Here is a 22592-nt window from a genome sequence, read left to right as displayed (position 1 = left end):
ACTGAACCCCACTTACTGCCAGTGTGCAGAGTGGGGGTCATGGCTATAGTGGGACTGGGGCAGTGCCCGGCTGTGGGAAGGGTAAGGCATCTTCCACTGACAGGAAAATGCCTAACCCTAACTCGCCCCCCCCCAGAGCTGCCTACGGCTGCAGCTGGAGCCGCTTTGGGACTGGCTGTGGGCTCCGCCTTCAGCACCCCCATAACGCCGGCTTTGTCAGACAGCCCGCACGATTACTGCAACACCGGCAGCCTGACAGCCCGACCGACCGCTCGCAGCACCCACCGGAGACCCGGCCCGACCGACCGACCACTCTCACCACCCACCGGAAGCCCGGCCCGACTGACCCCTCGCAGCACCCACCGGAGGCCCGGCCCAACACTCACTACCCACCAGAGGCCCGGCCCAACGCTCACCACCCACCGGAGGCCCGGCCCAACACTGACCATCCGCCGGAGGCCCGGCCCAACGCTCACCACCCGCCGGAGGCCCGGCCCGACCGACCGCTCTCACCACCTGCAGGAGTACCGGCCTGACCGACCGCGTTCACCACCCACCGGAGGCCCGGCCCAATGCTCACCACCCACAGGCGCCCCAACCGATCCTCCACTGCATCCATCAGCCTGGCCAACAGACTGACAGATTGACCGCCCAACCGACTGACCTACTGACTGACCCTAATCCTAACTATACATTTCTTATTTATCATTTTTATTTAACAGTTCACATCATAACTTTATAAAGATAAATCAATTGAAAAACAAAATTACCAGCAAGGTTAGTATTACCTTTATTCCTTGTAAACCTTGTAATTGTTTTTAAGTAATGAGGAGGCAGCCATGATCCCAGGGTCCTCGCTGCCTAGCGACCATAAAACAAAGCGCGGGGTTGGTCAATTAGCGTCCGACCTCAATGTCAAACTTAGAAAATTTGAGCTTTTTCTCATATTTCTTTAAAATGTGCAGGTTTAGGTCTTGACGAGTTTCAGGTATGATTTATATAATATTTTTGCACAATATGTTAAAACTTTAGGTAGTTCCGTGAGTGGGGTCACAAGCCTGAACAAAAAAGGTCCTCGGCCCACAGCCTAAACAAGCCAGACAATTTCAGTTGGCTGGTTATAGAATATAGAATAGGACAGCACAGGAATTTGGCCCACAATGATTGTGCCAAACGAGATGCCAACTTTAACTGATCTCATCTTCCTCTACATAATCCATTTCCCACTATTCCCTGCATTTCCATGTGCCTATCTAAACGCCACTATCGCATCTGTCTCCAGTTCCACTCCTGGTAGCTCGTTCCATTGAGTTATGAGCAAAGAAACATGGCTCTTACTTGGAGTAAACATTCCTCTCCTCTCTGACAAGCAGCACTGCACAGTGTAGAGCATAGATGTTTCCTTTATTCTGCTCAAATATTAGTAAAATATGTAAAGCTTGAAAACATGCTCACTTGAGGTCACCTGGGAGCAGATATTTCTTTGCCTTCATTAACGTTTCCTCCTCTTCAAGGTTTCAAGGTCAAGGTCAGTTTATTGTCACGTGTACCAATTAAGGTACAGTGAAATTCAAATTACCATATTGCCATACTAAAAAAAGCAGCAAGACACACAACTACATAAAAGTTAACATAAACATCCACAGCAGATTCCCCACGTTCCTCACTGTGATGGAAGGAAATAAAGTCCAATCTTCTTCCTCTTTATTCTCCTGCAGTCGGAGCAGTCGAACCATCGCAGTCGGGCGATCGTTTCCCACAGCCGGCGATCGAAGCTCCCGCATCGGGGTGATTGAAGCTCCCGCGTCGGGGCGACCGGATCTCACCGTCTTGGAGTTTCCGAAGTCAGTCTCTGACCAGAGACCGCGAGCTCCACATTGTTAAAGTCCGCAGGCTCCCGCGATAGAGCTCAGAGGTCGATCCCTGGCAAAGGCATCGCGGGCTCCACAATGGTAAGTCCGCAGGCTCCCACGGTTAGAGCTGCCGAAGTCGTATCCTGCAAAGGCCTCCATCTCCTCGATGTGGACGGAGATACGATACAGAAAAAAAATTGCATCTCCGTCGAGGTAAGAGATTAGAAAAAATTTCCCCAACCCCACCTCCCACATAAAACAAACGAAAGAACACTAAAACACACATTTAACACATACAATGTGTTAATTAGGGCAGCGCGCTGCTGCAGCGGATATAGAGCTGCTGCCTCACAGCACCAGAGACTGGTGTCTGTGTAGAATTTGCACATTCTTCCTGTGACTGTGCGGGTTTCCTCCGGGTGCTCCAGCACATCCCAAGGACATGAAAGTTGGTAGATTGATTGGCTTCTGTAAATTGCTCCCAGTGTATTGGGAGTGGATGACAAAGTGGGATAACATAGAACTAGTGTGAACAGGTGATCGATGGTCAGCGATACCTCGGTGGGCCAAAGGGCCAGATTCCATGCTGTACCTCTAAACTAAATATTCACAAAATACTTTTTTGTTTCCTGGACAGGTGCCCTTCCCTTCCTTATCCACGTCCCTGTGAATATCAGGGCCAACATTGCTATTCCATTTGGATGATATTCAACATAGAGTTTTAACAGCCTCCAGATTTGTGAAGTTGGTTTGCCATCTGTTATTCACACTGATACATCATCAGATGAAAGCACTGTCAATTGCTGTGATCTCAAGGGTATAATTACCTTCAGCAATACTGTAACAGCAAAATGATATATCCGCGTGATTTATGAAAGAATGCTTTCATTTTGTTATGTGCTGTATATTATCAGGTTATTCACAGTGCAGTATATACAACAATTATCATTTCAGTTCAAATCATACGCATAGAACATTCTTAAACACCAAATTATTGACACTGTTTTTAAACCAGCTGTTTATCAAGTTGTGTACAAACAAATTAGCTTAATACCTCATTATCTACTAAATACTGGCATTTAGCCAATGCATACTCCGTTTGACTGATTCCAATAATTTTACGATAATGTAATATTTTCCGTGTCAAACCAGATATACCACAATTATTGTAAGAACAGCTCCAGTAAATCTCAGCTGCAAATTGTTTAAAAGTATTTGGAAAGGAAAAATCCAATTCAGCACTCACATATTGTAGCAAAAGATTTTAACTTACCTTTATTGTCAACATAATGTGTGTGTAACCCTTCAGGATTTCTACTGCTTTGCTGTGGGTGATTTTCTCAAAGCTTATTCCATTGGCTGCTAGGATTTGGTCTCCAATTTTGATGCCATTTTGCTCTGCCAGTCCACCGGGATCAATTCTGCCATTAATTAATTATCTTTAATATAATGGGTTTCAACAAAACAAACACAAGTAACTAGATCATCGGTAATGCTACTTCTATTTTATTAAGATTCGAACGAGATAGGTTGGCTGTACTAAATCTCTGGCCGAGAAGCAGTAGTTTAATTTAGTTTAGTTTCGAGATACAGCGCGTAAACAGGCCATTTGGCCCACCGCGTCGACCAGCAATCCCCGCATACTAGCATCATCCAACACACTGCGGACAATTTACAATTTTTTATAAAACCAAAGCCAATGAACCTACAAGCCTGTGCGATTTTGGAATATGGGTGGAAACTGAAGCACCCAGAGAAAACTCACGCGATTACAGGGAGAACATACAAACTCTGTACTGACAGCACCCATAGTCAGGATCGAACCCGGGGTCTCTGGCGCTATAAGGCAGCACCTCTACCACTGTGCCATTGTGCCACTTTAGGTAGAATAACTTTTGTACACTTCCACCTGGATCCTTCCCCCTGGCTTTGCATTTCAGTCCTTTGTCTCCTTTAGTTCCCTTTTCATTATTAGCCTTTGTCAAGAAGCCAATCAAACCCCCCATCACCTGTACCCACCTATCACTTGCCAAGTTTCGTCCCACCCCCACCTCTTTTCCAACGTTCTTCCCCCTGAAAACCATGACCACCAGGTTCAAAAATGGATTCTGCCCAATAATCAACAGGTTCTTGAACACTTCACAACACTAACCTCAATTCTAAACTACGGACTGTCTTTGGTTGCAATGAGGATTAGTTTTTTTTTGCACTGTATTGGGGTAATTAATGTATTGGTTTTTTTGTTTGTTATATATATTATCCATCTGTGTTGTTTACAGACCTCTTCTGCTGCTGCAAGTTAGAATTTCATTGTTCCATTGTTGGTACAGATGACTATTAAATACTCTAGTCCCATGCTATTAAGTTGCCATTTTCAAAAGGAAACAAATAGGTTCAAATGTTGGTGGGAAATAAAATTACAGTAAACCCTCGTTATAACAGACCATATGGGGGTAATGGTGACCGTTATTGCGATTGTCCGTTAAAACCGAGTAGGGGATTCACTCCAACCACGTGAATCAACGAGCTGTTTTCAAATACAAAGTTATTTTTAAATGGCAATAAATGTACTTTTATTACTGTAAGCTAAAAATACTAAAGGCTGTTTGTTGCATTGTTTAATAGAGTTAAGTGTTGTCCAAAGCGATTGCTTGTCAATTTCAAGGCCATGTCAATTTCAATAACCTGCGCAGTGTGTGTTCTTAACACAGTAGCTGTGTTCTTATAGAGACAGTCTGTTATAACTAAAATCCGTTATAAAGAGGTCTGTAATAACGAGGGTTTACTGTATAGCGCTCATGGGAAAAAAAAGTTATGCATTGAAAGTGCATTCAAGTGTACTCTGAACTCAACCATGCTGTGAACCATTCGTAAAGGCGATGTACGAAAAAAAAATTAGGGTCGGCTTGAAATTGTCAACACCAAGTAACTCCCACACTGATTCATTTCCCATGACTTCAAACGAAATGAATTTGTGCAAAATGCAAAATGACTAGCTCTTAGCAGTTTTACTCCATGGCAGTTGGCCAATTTAATCCCTGTAGAACATAGAAGTAGAATGATGAACAAAATGATTTAAAAAACTGCCTTGAAGGATAATACTGTGTTGAACGTACCATGCTGAATGACTCAATTACTCTATTAGAAAGCTTTATTTTTGACAAGTAAGCTTCACTGTAAATAACATGCACAAAACACACTCAAATCCCTTTTGTTTTGAGCAGCCAAGCGAATGATCAAGTTTAGATCATCCCCCACCAAACAAAAACTTCATCTCCATCTTTTAAATTACAATTTAAACATGATTTAAACAATGTGGCATTTCAGGTAGCATGAATGAAAACACTTCTATTCAAAATCCAATGGCTAATCTTATGAATACTGTATATATATTTTTAAATGTTTGTAAAAAAATGCCCTTCATGACATAAAGGTGTTTTAAAGGGTTGAGTAAATCTTAAGTAGGCTTTTGAACAATTCAATATTCTAGAATGCATGTTAAGTAAATGCTTATAATTATCTTGCACCACTTTAATATAGAACTAACTTAATTTTTTCCGATATATTGACTTGAAAAATCTTTTGACACCCTAGCGTGCAAAGTATTCCTATTTGTCGCGTTCCCCAACTATTTTCCTGTAATCTTTTCTTTCTCACCCTTGATTTTTCTGCCACCTAGCTCCATTCGGGGTACCATACAGTTATCTATTAATTGATCAACTAGCATATCTTTGTTTTAGATGGGGAACCCAGAGTTGTCCCACCCATTCCTTCTTCTCTCTTCTCCAATCAGGCATAAGGTGCAGAAGAATGAAAGCATGCACCACCAGATTCAGGAACAGCTTCTTCCCCTCTGTTATCAGGCTTCTGAACAGTTCTTCCATAAGTTAGGGTACTCTCCGATTCACCTCTACCCTATGGTGGACACTGGACTGTCTGTGGAACTGGTGCTGAGAACTATATATCTCTGTATCTATTTGATTGATTGATGTATTATCTGATCTGAATGGATAGCATGCAAAACAAAGTTTTTCACTATACCTTGGTACATGTGACAATAATGAAATTGAACCCGGGGGAAACCGTTGCATTCACAGGGAGAATGCGCAAGCTCCACATAGATAATGCATGAGGTCGGGATCGAATCCCAGTTACTGGAGATTTGAGATGCATCAATTGATTTTGGCAACCGTAAAAACATATAATATAACCTTATAACCCTACCATCTGCTTGCAGTTTTGTTTGATGCTATTCACGAAAGAAATGGGATAACTTGTTTTCAAACACTAATAGTCAGCAAAATCAATATGGTGATTAACTTTACTTCCAACTTGAACTGAAATTTCACCTTACCTGGATACGTATATTCCCAAACCAAATTCCTTTCCACCCCTGATGTTAAAACCTAGGCACACATCATCTGAACTGGTGTAAAGATGGATAATTCTCCTGGCTCCATCCTCAGATTCAATGTCTCCAGAACTTTGAGTTTTCTCTGCTATTATCCTCCTTGTTGTTGTGTCAACCCTAGTAGTTATAATACAAAAGGATTTGTACATCTGTATCCTCAGTGAACAAGTTATACGCAGTAAATAAAAAGTAGCAACTTGGGGTAATAGCTATCATGATTTTAACAAGAATCACAACAAAGAGATAGGCCTTCCTGTCCAAACATTACTTGATGACACTTATGTGTCACGCCAGCTAGTTTCCAAATCCCATATACCAGCCACACTCTGTCAGAATTTTTACACATTGTTTTTCCAACCACCCAATCCTATTTCAATCACTAGCTTCTGTAACTTTGCGGGTCAGGCAGCAACTTTGGAGAACATGGATGGGTGACGTTTTAGGTCGAGACCCTTCTTCAGACCTCTCCTTCCACCCACAATTCGCAACACTTCAATCCTTTTTGTCCCACACCTTCTGTGGTAATCTCTGACCTTTATCCAACCATCTGCCTGTCAAACCCTCCCGCCCCCCCCCCTTGCCTGTGTTCACCTATTACCTGCTACACTTTGTTCCACCCATCCTCACTCCAAGCTTTCTTCCCCACCCCCCTACAAACAGAATGCACAAGTTAACACTCAAAACATCTTTTTTTTCCTCAACACTTGAAATTTGGAGTTTTGGAGTTTTGTAGTCTTTGTTTCTCAAAGATGCCTGTGCATGGACATAACAAAATTGGGCAGTCAGGCATTCTGTAATGGAGACTCTAAACAGTGGAGGATTAAAATGGGGAATCAGTCTGAATCAGTGACCTGTCCATTTCCTTCACAGATGCTGCCTGATCCACTGAGCACTGCCAGCAGTGTTTTGGGCAATCTGTAATATTTGTTAACTCTCTGGAAACAGATTTGCTTTTCCCAGACCCTCTTGGTTCTGCCATCCTCTGTATATTTCTGGTCTCACGCTGTAGCTAAGCCCCGACTAAGCTGCTCTTATGCATCACTCCCGCCTCCTCCCACCACCCCCCCCCTCAACCCCTCGGCCTTTGTTCTGGGCTTAGTAAATTACCTCAATTGACCCACTGGTGAAAACCTTTTTTTTAATGCACAGCACAAAAAAATCTGCAATCGTTCAATTTATTATATCATCTTACAAATCAGAAGAATTTCTCTCACAGGATCGAAAGTTCGCCTCTCATTTCAATCAAGGCAGCTTTTGTAACTTACAAATGATTCTAATTTTTAAGTATCTATGTAACATTTTTTTGGATATATGAATGAGAAAATTAAACAGCATCAGTGGGGTAATTTGTAATGATTTAGACACTGAAGATATAAAAATAATATGCTAGTGCTTGCAATGTTCAACATATTATGACAAATACGAGGTATTATTAACAAAACTCATCTAGGTAAACAAAACTAATTAGCATATATATATATACAGATATTTAATTACAGAATTGTGCAATGAAGCTGAAAATAGGGTGTAAAGATTTACATTAATTGTTTAATTAGCATTTGATTCTAAGATGATGATAATTTTTTGCTTCAAGGCAAGAATTTATACATAAACCAAAACGTCAACTTTTTTTTTCAGAGTTATTTTACACTTTCGTCAATAGGTTGTGATGAAAACATACCATCCTGGACTAAAGCTCTGGCATGCTGTTTCAAAATGATATATTGGGCTATGTTAAGTCATGCAAATAGACCTAGTGTGAATAACTAGCAGATTAATTCTCCTTACATAATTGAGTATTCATGACAATATCACTTCTATGGGAATGTAATTTTGAAAACAATTTTCTTATTCACTGATCTTGAATTTGTTGAGATAAAGGGTTTGAGTCTAATTTTCTGTTCCAATCAAACCCTTGAGCAGTCAATTAATGTCCCGTAACTGGTCAACTTTTACTAGTAGCCACAATATTAATATAAATCTCTCTCTGCAATTTTTAGCAGTGTACAAATATTTACTTTTAAAATGGAAAAGTGCTATAAAGTTAGAGATGCACGTAAGTATGACTTTTGTATGCAATCCCCGACAATGACATTGGCTAAATTATACTCACAGTCAAATAGTTAACCTTACTTGAAATCTTATGTAAAGAATTTTAACTTCTACAAAGTAGTAGTGGATAAACAATGGAAATACACCAATACAATGAAAATACTAAGCTCCATCTTGAGAAAAGCAAAGGAAAAGTAATAAACAGAGGAAAGAATGAGTGAAATGATAAAGCAATACAATTTGTCTCACCTTGAATCTGTTTTTTTTGCCCCATTCTGATGAATTAGCTACAATTTTCTCTCCTTCTTGGACAGGAAAGGTTTACAGGAATATGGGCCAAATACTGGCAAATGGGGAAACGAGGAACTGCAGTCACTAGTTAATACACAAACGACACAAAGTGCTGGAGTAACTTAACAGGTCAGGCAGCATGTGTGCAGAACATGAATAGGTGACGTTTTGTGTCAAGACCCTTGCTCTTTTTCTCCACAGATGCTCCCTGACCTGATGAGTTACTCCAGCACTGTGTCCTTTTTACAGGCAAATGGGACAAGCTTAGATGGGGCATAGGTCGGCATTGATGAATTGGGCCGAAGGGTCAGTTTCTGTGCTGTATAACTCTATCCTTTGATGCAAAGATAGTGCTTGGTGGGCATGTTTTCCTCAGCTCTTGTGTGACGTGGTCACAGGGACAACATTGGGACGACAGATGGCACAATGGGCTAAGTGTTCGGCTGGCAACCGGAAGGTAGCCGGTTCGAATCCCGCTTGGAGTGCATACTGTCGTTGTGTCCTTGGGCAAGACACTTCACCCACCTTTGCCTGTGTGTGAATGTGTGTGAGTGATTGGTGGTGGTCGGAGGGGCCATAGGCGCAGATTGGCAGCCACGCTTCCGTCAGTCTGCCCCAGGGCAGCTGTGGCTACAGAAATAGCTTACCACAACCGAGTGTGACTGAGGAGTGAATGAATAATGTGATGTAAAGCGCCTTGAGTATTAGAAAGGCGCTATATAAATCCCATCCATTATTATTATTAACATGCAAATTTCACAAACACAGCAGCAGCTCAAGCCAGGATCATACACGGGTTACTGGAATTGCAAGGCAGCTGCATTAACTGCTGCTCCACCATGTCACTGTTTAAGCCAGGAAGGAAACATGTTCATCCGCAGTCAGTCTCATCGTCATTGAGTAGAAGGGGAAACTCAAGAGTCTGGGTTTATCTCCAACGCATGTGCCTTTTGGCCTCTGCAGTGACCTACCCGAGAGACCTGTCTTCTAGTTAATCAGAAAATGATTGGACTGAAGTCTGCAAGATTGGTAATTCTCACCTTGATCCCAATAGGGCTCTAGTTCTTGACCAGGAGCTTCAGACAAGGAGAACCTTAGGAATCCCAGAAGAAGCATTCCTGCTCCACCTGGCCAGGCTAAATGTTGCCTCTCCATTTATTTGCCTTTGCTCTGGTCTTCTCCTCATCAATGGCAATTTTACTCCCAGAACTATAATTGACCCAGAAGCCCACCATTGCCCCATTGTTTGGAAAACAAGAAAGTCATTTTGGTTGGTAGTTTCCAATGGAATTTATTTTAATTTAGTTTATTGTCACAAACCTTTTTTGATTTTCTGATTAGGTTAATATTTGGGAATGAAATGAAAAGAAAAAAATGTTCCAGCATTTTGAAGGAACTTTGGAATAATTCAAAGAAATGTGATACCATATCAAATAATACATGAAATGGCTAAAATCATCACCAAAGCATTGCTGACATTCCTTCTATTCACAATTTTGAGAACAAATGACTGGGCAGAATATAATTTCATGCTTGAACTCTCGATTAATATTTTATTAGTCATGATAATTTTACTCCCAGCATTTATAACAATTCAATAACAATATAAATCCCTTGTGCAATTTAAAATTTCCAGATGCGTTACTTAAAGTTGAAAAGCTTTACTGGCGAGTATACTAGCAACTCTTTCACAACATTTTAAGTGAAAAATAAATTGTTAGAATACTTGCTTGTATCGAGATCAGAGCATAACAAATTGCACTGCCACAGTTGTTAAAACATACTGTTTACTTACCATGTAGTCAGCTCTTTGGAATATTTGATCCCTGGCACTTTTCCCAATCGTCTTACCACCAAACGTAAACGCTGGCTCCCAGTGAGTACAGTCACAGCACTTCCCATCGTAATGTTCTCAAAGCTTATTCCATTAACCTCCATCATTTTATCACCTACGCAGAGGCCACTCTGGTCTAAGCAGAAAAACAAAACAAAAATAAACATCTCGCAGATCAACATTTGTATTATATTATTCCCTTTTATTCCCCCAATTGGCCGGAGACACAAAAGTTTGAAAACATTTCCACTAGACACAGGAACAGCTTCTTCCTCCACTCTTATCAGATTACTGAACGGTCCTTCCACAAGATAGGGTTTCTCCTGTGTAGGAAGGAACTGCAGATGCTAGTTTATACCAGATAAACACAAAAAATAGGGGATGACTACATTTTTACATAAGTACATAAGAACACAAATTCCAGGATAGGCAACATAAGCCTAAATCAGTAAGTACATGTAACAATGCAAGTAAAATTATTAATTTAAAATATAATTTAGTGAGGCATAACTTACCAGCTGCACTTCCTTCTTCTACTCTGCTCACGAATATTCCAAGACCATGCTCAGAGCCTCCACGAACACTGAATCCCAGTTTCCCATCCAGACTTTTCCCTACAGTGATGTTGTGGATCGCCTCAGCCGAATCACATTCTTCAGTGCCAGCTGGCAGAAAAGAGGTTAATTTACTACATTTCAAAAATCTGATCTTAGTCTGGATCAAATATAAACAGGTGAAGGACTGGTATCTGCTTGCAGAGTGGGTGAACATTTTGCAGAGTACCGAGGCTAAGCCCACACACAAGTTGCCTGCCACATTAATTCATCATCCCACTCCCGTTCTGACCTATCTATCCATGGCCTCCTGCACAAGGAAAGCTTGAAGAACAATACTTCATTTTCTGTATGGACACATTGCAGCCTCCAGACTGTGTGTCAAATTCTCCAACATCACATTTAGTTTAGTTCAGTTATTATCGTCACGTGTACTGCGGGGTTAAATCGCAGTTTTCTCCGAACTGGTCCTGGATTATATTTTGTTGGAGTGCAAGCGTTTGCTAAAGAATCGTTCCGACAGCCGTTCTGTGTGTTTTTTAAAAAAATTCGCCCGACAAGTTAATCGCTGGAGTGATTTTAAAATCAGCTTCTGAAGCCGTCAACGCCGACAACGGGGACGGATTTTACGTAGGGGACAGGTAAAAGAAAGTAGTTTATTTATATGTATAAAAGTGTTTCTTAAGATGCATTTAATTCACATTTTAAGTTGCGAAACGGTGATTTTTTCCCCCATACGAACCGGCAGTGTTTTTGCTGCAGATATGGGGGACTAAATCACCGCAACCGCAACGTTCCAAATGGTCGCGTTCCAGAAAAACCCACTCGCAAGCTGATTTAAATGGCCATTAATTTACAGGTATTAAATATTAAATTCCTTCCATTTGGCCTATAAACCCATGACAATGAGATTTTAAAATTATGTTATATTGTGAATTATTGTGTGAATGTTATTTGGACACTTAGGCTATTTAAAAATGTTAATCTATTCTTAAGAAATGGATAGATGTTTAGATCTAGTAATTGAATTTGGTAATTAGCTACAATTAGGTAACTAACTAATTATATGCTTTAATTTCAAGTCATCTAAGTAAGATTGTTTCATATTTGTTTCAGAATGCTTCAATGTATAATAACTGAAAATTTCTTTTAGCTCTCTTAATTTTTTAGAAATTTATGGGCTTTTCGCGATCACAGCTTTTGTGTTAAGTCAATGAAAAAGCAATAGGGAACAAGACCCTAATTTCCGAGTATGAAAATGGCCATAACTTTTTTAATACTGAAGATATGAAAGTGAATTAGGTGTCAAATTAAACTTATTTTTATGCTTTATCTGATGGGATAAATTACAGACTTGATTTTTAAAATCTCAAAATTTTGTAACATTGCTATATTTAGCGAAAAGATTAAACGTGATTACAATCGAATAGGTGACCGTGCAGGTCGAGACTTTCTTCAGATTGAGAGTCTGGGGAAAGGGAAACGAGAGATATCGATGGTGATATAGAGGGATATAGAACAAATGAATGAAAGATATGCAAAAAAGTAATGATGATCAAGGAAAGTTGGAGTCCACAATGGTCCATTGTTGGCTGTGGGCTAGGTGATAATGAGTTAATACAGAAAGGGGTACTCACCAGGACGACTGTAAAACTAGCATGACGACTAGGGTAGGGGAGAGACGGAGTGAGAGAGGGGATACAAGGGTTACTGGAAGTGAGATAAATCAATATTCATACCACTGGGTGTAAGCTGCCCAAACAAAATATGAGGTTTTATTGTTGAAATAAAATAAATTATGAATATTGGAATTCTTCATAAAGCTGGTAAATGCTGCCATTGAATATAGTTATTGAGTCATACAGGGTGGGAACGTCCTTCGGCTCAAATTGCTCATGCCAACCTACATACACCATCTACACTAGTCCCACCTGCCTGCTTTTAGCCCATATCACTCTAAATCTATCAATGTACCTGTATAAATGTTTTTTTAAATAAAATACTACCTTCACCGGCTGGTTGTACCATACACCCACCACCCTATGTGTAAAAAAATGATCCCCAGGTTCCCATTACCATATTTCCCGGCAATGAAGACGCACCCCCATTTTGCGTTGCTAAATTTTGAAAAAAGGCTGGCGGGACAGGATCAAGGGTTTGGTTTAGCGCCCAGGTCGACTGGCAAATTTTGGTTGTAGCACCCAGGTCGGCTTGCTTGCCCCAGGTCTCACTGCAGTTCCCAGGTCGGCTGCGTGCCCCAGGAATGGTTGCAATTCCCAGGTCGCCTGCGTACCACAGGACTGGCTATAGCACCCAAGTCAGCTTGCTTACCCCAGGTCTGGCTGTTACACCCAGGTCGCGTGTGTGCCTCGCGAATGGCTGCAGTTCCCAGGTCGGCTCGCTTGCCCCAGGTCTGGCTGTTGCGCCCAGGTCGGCTCGCTTGCCCCAGGTCTGGCTGTTGCACCCAGGTCGGCTTGCTTGCCCCAGGTCTGGCTCCAGTTCCCAGGTCGCCTGCATGCCCCGGGACTGGCTGCAGTTCCCAGGTCGCGAAAACTAATTGAAAAAAAAAACGCCTGCAGGCCAGATGAGTTCGGGTTACGGGTTGGATCCGGGCCATAGGTTGCCGACCCCTGTGTTAGGCCTCATTGTGTCCCCCCCCCCCCCCCCCTTTTTTTAAAGCAATTTGGCCCAAGTCTATCTTTCTTGGCTAATAATCTAACCTTCGGCCTCCAAGACACAGGTAAATTTTTAGGCCTTTTCTTAGAGTAAAAAATAGCGTCTTCATTGCCGGGAAATATGGTAAATCTTTCCCTCCCACTTTAAATTTGATATTTAGATATTTAATGAAATTGTGGAATTTGTCATAAACAGTTGACAAATCAACTGCAACCATGGAGCAATAAATTTTCAATGCACACAGTTTAATGTTAATTGTTCCATCAATTAACCCCAATATTGAAAACAAAACAGAAGCAATCTTATTTATTTACTGACTAAGTTACATTAGGAAATCCACTAAACAGTATGATAAGGCATTTGCCACGGCCAAGTGTATGAATGGACAGATTCAGCGCTAATTAAACAACAGTTCGTTCACATCAATCTGGAATTAATTTCTCCTTCAGGATATATCCTTTGAATAATATTATCAATTTATTGACATTTAATGTCAAATGGCAAGCAGTTTTGGCCTAAGACACGAAATGCTGGAGTAACTCCGCGGGTCAATCAGGATCTCTGGAGAAAATGGATAGGAGACATATCGGGTCGGGACCATTCTTCAGACTCTTATTATTATGACAGATTATTATTAGTTTTGTCCTCACCTCCATTCAGAAATAAGACAGCTAAAACTCATCCTAAAAGAATGATCCGCTCAGTTTGCAATAACCAATCCGATCTCCCGGTGGCTCAGCATTTCAACTCCCCCTCTCATTCCAAATCCGACCTTTCTGTCCTGGGCCTCCTCCATGGCCAGAGTACCACCGTAAATTGGAGGAGCAGCACCTCATATTTCACTTGGGTAGTTTACACCCCAGCTATATGAACATTGACCCTCTTTCCCCTCCCCTTCCCAGCTCTCTCACAGCCCACTGTCTCCGCCTCTTCCTTTCTTCTTCCCGCGCCCCCATCCCCTCATCAGTCTGAAGAAAGGTCTCGACCTGAAACATCATCCATTCCTTCGCTCCATAGATGCTGCCTCACCCGCTGAGTTTCTCCAGCATTTTTTCTACCTAAAAGAAGAATAAGTCACTATATTTTCAGATGGATTCACTCCAGAACTAGAAATAAAGGATGGAGGCTGAGTATGCTCATATAATTAGTTTCAAAAGCTCTTTTTCAGAACTAGAAATAAAGGATGGAGGCTGAGTATGCTCATATAATTAGTTTCAAAAGCTCTTTTTCAGATGGCATGGAAATATGAACTGAATCATCTCCTGTGCTGAAAATGTACAGGCTTCAATTTCATAAGGTAGCTCCAATCCATTCGGTTAGTGCTAAAAGCCTTAAGGCCGCTAAGATATTAATTAATTTTTTAAGCAGATCCAATTTAAAACAGAATGTGAAGTGGATATTATTGAAATGTAATAATGCACACCTGGTCTTACCTTCAATTGGAGAAGCACCTGTGATAAGGATCACCCTGCCCATGGGTGAATTAGATCGAGTTGCTCTGGGCGGTCCATTCATTTGCTTGTGCTGCTTCTTTAACAGGTACTTTGTTGCTGTGCTTGAACTACCAGTGTGATAGTTGGGATGTATTGTATCTGTCATCTCTCTTCTTGCAGAGTCAAATGAATGAGCCATGCTGGTGTAGTCCACCAATAATCAGGATTGTATAAATTCATGTGATGTTATCAGGTGTGGGAGATGGATTTGCCAATTTCTTCCATTTTAAAGTCTGAAGCAGCACCAAGGATTCTTCACCTTGCATCTTGCTTGCCCAAGGAACTGATGACGGCTCCATGTAGAATATAGAGATCAGAAATAGGGGTATTGAGATAACAAAGACTTGCCAAACCTTCAGCCATTTTGCCTCAGTGTCTGGTAGAAAGTTATTTGGAAATAATTTTGAGAATTCCTGTAAATCAAAGGAAACAAAGCATTATTTACTTTAGCATAGAGTTAAGGCAGAGTTACGGGTTTACCTGTACTGTAGTAAAATTTAGTCTTTAGACATACAGCGTGGAAACATGTCCTTCAGCCCACTGAATCCGCGCCGACCAGAAATCCCCATACGCCAACGCCATCCTACACACTAGGGACAATTTACAATTTTTACCGAAGCCCATTAACCTACAAACCTGTAGATCTTTGGAGTGTGGGAGGAAATCGGAGCACCTGGAGAAAACCCACGATGTCATGGGTAGAACATACAAATTCCATACAGACAGCACCCATGGTCAGGATCGATCCTGGGTCTCTGGTGCTGTAAGGCAGCAACGCTACCGCTGCACCACCATGCCAGCTCAAAAGGGATAAGTTAAAATATTCATTTGGTCAATTTCAGAATTCATATACTAAAGCAAATTCTTCTTGGAACAACATTTGATTCTGTACCAAACAGGGAATTACTGCTCACATGCAAACAATAATATGTTAATTGAAGAAGAGGCAGAGGTCATAATGGGATAACATTGATTACAGACGTTTAGTAAAGGGCTAAACACTGGAAAGCTCATGCATATATTGCTCGATGATATATCAGGTTATATTGTGAAGTGTAATTACGGAAAATACATGTGTCGGAAAGAACTGCAGATGCTGGTTTAAATGGAAGGTAGACACAAAATTATCTCCAGAGATGCTTCCTGTCCCGCTGAGTTACTCCAGCATTTCGTGTCTACAGAAAATACATGATGTAAAATGTATTAAATCTCCACTTGTGGAAGAACTATCATTCAAGTTTAACTAATTGAACATCTCATTTTAATTTATGAATATATATAACTAGTTTTTTACCACCCGAGTTTCTTTCTGGAGATGCATTTCCTGGGACGGGGAGGGTGATGCTGAACATGGAAGGGAAAGGGGGAAAGCTGATCATTTGTATGAAAATGTTTATAATTAGAACAGGGAATGGGTGTGGGGATAAGGATTTGGTAGATGTAGAAAAATAAATGTCGTTGAAGTAGGCACTAAAATAGAATTCTGAAAACTTCAGCAGATCATGACCATATCTACCAAATGTCTAGAGTTTAAGACTTTAAGACTTTTGCCTTCCATCTCAGTGAGGAGGTGCCTGGTGAACTCATTGTGGTGGATGTTAAATTTGTGTTTATTGTGTGTTTTTGTTATTTTTATTATATGTATGACTGCAAGGCACGAAATTTTGTTCAGACCGAAAGGTCTGAAAGACAATAAAGGATACTTGGACTTTTGACTTTTGAGTTGATCTGTCATCACCATTAATTCACTGCCATAGAATCATATAGCAAGGAAAAATGCCCAAACCCACCAAGTCTACACAAACCTGTACCTACTTCTCTCTGTCTTGGGGGACGAAACACTCCCATCTTCCTCTTGTCAAGGGATGGACCAGCTACCATAGAGGATGCTGGATGGCTGGGTTGGTGAATAGATTTCTTGTGCATTGGGCTTCGTAGGTATGAAAACTACAATTAAAATCCAATGTTTTTATTTAATAGTTCATGCCTCTTAGAGTTATGCATATAACTTTAATTTTAGTTGAATATTAATCATTTTGTACTTAAGAAAACATAGTTTCAAAATGACAAAAAAAATTACTTGAAATGGATAATGCACAGAATTCAGCAAAACCAAATGTGTGTGGCCAGTAGTTGACTTGCTGCAACTGGTAACAGTATGGATGCAATGAGGGTTTCTGCCTCCACCATTAAGTTCAAAGCAATTGCGAGATTAGGGTGAGGTAATTATTGGTGGAACGTTGATGTTTAGTTTCCTTATGAATGAATGAAAATAAAAGCCAGATCAATTTATCAATTGATTCATCCCCATTCCTTGTGCGCGGGACATCGCAATCCTGCAGTGTCAATACAATTCTTCCTCACCCATTCCCACATTGGACAAACCCTCTGTGCATCCCATATTGCAGCATCAATGCAATCCATCTACACTCATTCTCACTGCTTGGGTCCCTTCTGTGGCATCCCATTACTGCAGCATTAATGCAATTCATCTTAACCCTTTCCACTGCTTGGAAACACCTGCATGGCATCCTATTCCTGCAGTCCCAATGCCATGAATCCTCAGCCATTCCCATGACTGGGGAAAACCTCCTGTTCCATCCCGTTACTGAAGCACTATTGCAAATGATTGTCATTCTTCCCACTGCTTGGCAACCTCTATGGGCATCCCAGTCCTGCAGCACCAATGCAATTCATCTTCACCCATCCCATTGCATAGTAAACCTTCTGCATCATCCCATTCCTGCAGCACCAATGCAATTCGTCTTCAACCTTCCCATTGCTTAACAACCCCTGTTACATCCCATTTCTGCAATCCCAATGCCATGCATTCTCACACATTCCAACTGCTTGGCAACTCTTCTATGGCAACCCATTACTGCAGCACAAAAGCAATTCATCTCCAACCATTTCCACTGCATGGCAAACATTCTGCATTATCCCATTGCTGCAGTGGATATGCAACTCATGTTCACCCATTCCCACTGAATTAATGAATTAATACTTTATTGTCTTATGTGACAAGTCACAGTAAAATTCTTTGCTTGCATACCCAAGGCATGCAAAGAGTCGCCACATTAACGGCACTGACAAAGTTGCAAAGTATACCGCGTCAAGTCCCATTTTGTTTTCCACCCCCTCCCATTCCGGGTCCTCCATTGTTCTTTCCCTCCCTCATGGCTGTCCCCCCACGCCGGGTCCTCCTTTGTTCCTTCCCTCCGACAGTGGTGTCCTCACTCCCACGTGGCCCGTCCTCGTCCGTTGGTCGGCGGCATCATCGACCACCTCACCGACCTCTCCACTATTGCTGCCGGGACTTTCCGAGTGCTCCGTGGCGCCGACCGAGGCCACAGCAGTCGACTCCGTCGGCCCTGGGCTCCGATCCGCAAGACTCAGGTCTCGGTTTTTCCGGGGCTCGCCGGGAGGAGTTTCTCCAACAACGATAGATACAAAGTGCTGGAGTAACTACAGCACTGAAGCATCTAGGCAGCATTTCTGGAGAACATGGTTGCTCTGGAGAACTGCTTGGCATCTCTTCTGTAGCAACTCTTTACTGCATCATGTTTGCAATTCATCATCTCTCATTCCCACTACTGGGCAACCCCTCTCTGCATCCTATTCCTGCAGCACCAACGCAAATCAACCTCACACATTCTCACTGCTTGGGGCCGCCTCTGTGGCATCCCATACTGCAACTCCAATATCATGCATCCTCACCCATTTTCACTGCTGAACAACCCCTCTGTACATTCCTTTTTCTGCAGTCCCAATATAATTCATCTTCACCCATCCTGCTGCGTGAAAAACCTTCTGTATCATCCCATTCCTACAGCAGAGAGGCAATTCATCTTCAACCATTCTCACTGTTGGTAACATTTCTGTGGCAACTTATTACTGAAGCCTATTTCTGCAGCACCCATGCTATTCATCTTCACCCCTTCTGACCACTGGGCAACCCCTCTGTCCATCCAATCTCTACAGCACCAATGCAATTTATCTTCAGCATTTCCCACTACCCTGCATCCCATTTCTACAGTAAAGAAAGCGAATGGCATGTTGGCCTTTATAACATGAGGAATCGAATATAGGAGCAAAGAGGTCCTTCTGCAGTTGTACAGAGCCCTTGTGAGACCACACCAGGAGTATTGTATGCAGTTTTGGTCCCCTAATTTGAGGAAGGACATTCTTGCTATTGAGGGAGTGCAGCGTAGGTTTACAAGGTTAATTCCCGGGATGGCAGGACTGTCATATGCTGAGAGAATGGAGCAGCTGGGCTTGTACACTCTGGAGTTTAGAAGGATGAGAGGGGATCTCATTGAAACATATAAGATTGTTAAGGGTTTGGACACGCTAGAGGCAGGAAACATGTTCCCGCTGTTGGAGGAGTCCAGAACCAGGGGCCACAGTTTAAGAATAAGGAGTTAGCCATTTAGAACGGAGACGAGGAGACACTTTTTCTCACAGAGAGTGGTGAGTCTGTGGAATTCTCTGCCTCAGAGGGCGGTGGAGGCGGATTCTCTGGATGCTTTCAAGAGAGAGCTAGATAGGGTTCTTAAAAATAGCGGAGTCAAGGGATTTGGGGAGAAGGCAGGAACGGGGAACTGATTGGGGATGATCAGCCATGATCACATTGAATGGTGGTGCTGGCTCGAAGGGCCGCATGGCCTACTCCTGCACCTATTGTCTATTGTCTACTCCCATGTATCCCATTTCCACCACTTCCCATCCCAGGGAGGGAGAAAACAGGGAATTATAGACCATTTAGCCAGACTTCGGTGATGGGGAAAATGCTGGAGTCAATTATAAAAGATGAAATAGCGGCACATTTGGATAACAGGAACAGGATCAGTCTGAGTCAGCATGGATTTATGATGGGGAAATCATGCCTGACTAATCTTCTGGAATTTTCTGAGGATGTAACTAGGAAAATGGACAAGGGAGAGCCAGTGAATGTAGTGTACCTGGACTTTCGGAATGTCTTTGATAAGGTCCCACATAGGAGATTAGTGGGCAAAATTAGAACACATGGTATTGGGGGTAGGGTACTGACATGGATAGAAAATTGGCTGGCAGACAGAAAACAAAGAGTAGGGATTAACAGGTCCCTTTCAGAATGGCAGGCAGTGACTCGTGGGGTACCGCAAGGTTCGGAGCTTGGACCGCAGCTATTTACAATATACATTAATGATTTAGATGAAGGGATTAAAAGTAACATTAGCAAATTTGCCGACGACACAAAGCTGGGTGGCAGTGTGAACTGTGAGGAGGATGCTAGGAGGATGCAGGGTGACTTGGACAGGTTGGGTGAGTGGGCAGATGCAGTTTAATGTGGATAAATGTGAGGTTATCCACTTTGATGGTAAGAACAGGAAGGCAGATTATTATCTGGATGGTGTCAAGTTGTGAATCTGTGGAATTCTCTGCCTCAGAAGGCAGTGTAGGCCGATTCTCTGGATACTTTCAAGAAAGATAAGAGCTCTTAAAAGTAGTGGAGTCAAGGGACGTGGGGAGAAGGCAGGAACAGGGTACTGATTGTGGATGATCAGCCATGATCACAGTGAATGGCAGTGCTGGCTCCAAGGGCCCGACTCCTGCTCCTATTGTCTATTCCCCTAACTGGACAACCCCTCTGTACAGCCCACTCTGTAACAACAATGTAATTCATCTTCCACTCTCCCACTGTACATCCCATCACACGACCATGCATCATCCCAGTCCCAGAACAGTGCATCCCATTCCCACTGCAATGCATCCCACTCCCACCGCCACTCATCCCATTCCCACCACCATTGTACATCCCATTCCCACTACTGTGCATCCCATGACTGCAACACCAATGCAACTCATCCTCACCCATCCCCATTGCCATGCATCACCCCATCCCCACCACCGTGCATCTACTGCCTGCATCCCCAACGCATGCGTCGTGGGCAGGCGGTGAAGGGCCGGGGTCGCCGGCTTAGGCAGGCGCGGAGTCGTCAGTCGGAGACGAAGGCATTGATAACCGCGCCAGTTCCCGAAACAAGTCCGAATGCATCAACCAACGAGGTAAACTAGCCGGAGAGGTGGAGGTGCTTTCCCCTCCCTTCATCACAGTGGGCGCCGGGAACCGGCCTGGGATCCCCCTCAACATGATGGCGTCCTGAGGACTCTAACCCCCACCCTCCCCAAACACAAGTTGCCGTCAGCTCATGCACCGGCCGTCCCCCAAACACACGCTGCCGTCAGCTCACCGTTCATCGGCCGCCCTCAAACACACGCTGCAGTCTATTCCAAAGATCCTATATCCTACAGCGGAGATCTTTGGTCTGTTCACCGTGAGCTGCTCTAGGACGGGCCTCCCCCCCGGCCGTTGCCACGGCGACAGGTCACTCGCGCCGCCAGAGCCCGCCCCTCGCCCCTCATTGGATCACAGCGCCGGCGGAGAGGCTGCTACCCATTGGCCCGCAGACCCGTCAATCATCCGTCAATCATCCGTGTCCCCCCCCACCCCCACACCCAGGTAAATTTGCTTCCCAGCTGTTATCAAGCAACTGAACCATCCATTCACCAACTAAAGAGCGATCCTGAGCTACCCCATCTCCCTCGTTGGAGACCCTCAGACTATCTTTAATTGGACTTTACTGGACTTTATTTTGCACGATGCATTATACTCTTTATTCTTATCTGTACACAGTGGAAGGCTTGGTTGTAATCACGTATTGTTCTTTTCGCTGGTACACAAAATTGCTGGGGAAACTCAGCGGGTGCAGCAGCATCTATGGAGCGAAGGAAATAGGCGACGTTTCGGGCCGAAACCCTTCTTCTTTTCGCTGCCTGGATAGTATAGCATACAACAAATAAGCTTTGTCTGAAGAAATAAGTTACCTAAGTAATGACCTAGAACTTGCTGTTTACTAAGGTGGTGGAATGGGAGACCGTCAATGATTTTGAATGTAAATTGGTAAGGCATTTAAGGCAAGCACACTTGCATGGTTATGGCAATAGAACATTGGTGATAGGATGCACTTTTGATCTCTACAAAGAGCAAGTATTGACTCAGTCTGATAAATGGCCACCCACTGTGGCGTTATGATACTCTAAATGTGAATTGGCTTTCAAAACAAAACTGCTGAATGCAATGATTTTCATTCAACAATATAAACAAAGTGTATAGGGCGGCACAGTGGCGCAGCAGTAGAGTTGCTGTCTTACAGTGCCAGAAACTCGGGTTCGATCCTGACTATGGGTGCTCTCTGTATGGAGTTTGTATGTTCTCCCTGTGACCATGTAGGTTTTCTCTGGGTGCTCCGGTCTCCTCCCACACTCCGAATACGACAGGTTTGTAGGTTAATTGGCTTTGGTAAAATTGTAAATTGGTCCTAGTGTGTAGGATAGTGTGTAGGATAGTGCTAGTGTACAGGGTGATTGCTGGTTGGTGTTGATTCA

The 22592-nt window shown here is 42.8% G+C and overlaps 1 protein-coding gene across 3 annotated transcripts in view; it reads right to left on the bottom strand.

Annotated features, from left to right (window-relative positions):
- Positions 1 to 21533, bottom strand: part of pdzd7 (PDZ domain containing 7) — a 66729-nt gene extending 45196 nt beyond the window's left edge. The window contains exons 1-6 of one of the 3 annotated variants that reach the window (XM_033034020.1): positions 21398 to 21533; positions 15105 to 15577; positions 10957 to 11106; positions 10403 to 10577; positions 6208 to 6381; positions 3127 to 3274 (exon numbers count right to left, since the gene is read on the bottom strand). In XM_033034020.1, the coding sequence (XP_032889911.1) occupies positions 3127 to 3274; positions 6208 to 6381; positions 10403 to 10577; positions 10957 to 11106; positions 15105 to 15303 (846 nt within the window). In that variant the 5' untranslated portion in view covers positions 15304 to 15577; positions 21398 to 21533. Of the gene's footprint in view, positions 1 to 3126; positions 3275 to 6207; positions 6382 to 10402; positions 10578 to 10956; positions 11107 to 15104; positions 15578 to 18881; positions 18984 to 21397 lie in introns of those variants that run through there. The other 2 variants (XM_033034017.1, XM_033034018.1) reach the window with 2 other exon arrangements.
- Positions 21534 to 22592: the final 1059 nt, after the last annotated feature.

The sequence above is a fragment of the Amblyraja radiata genome, chromosome 15 (assembly GCF_010909765.2).
Source record: "Amblyraja radiata isolate CabotCenter1 chromosome 15, sAmbRad1.1.pri, whole genome shotgun sequence".
In the NCBI taxonomy this organism is placed as follows: domain Eukaryota; kingdom Metazoa; phylum Chordata; class Chondrichthyes; order Rajiformes; family Rajidae; genus Amblyraja; species Amblyraja radiata.
The sequence above is the reverse complement of the archived record's forward strand: the minus strand, read 5'-3'. Positions and strand labels throughout refer to the sequence as shown.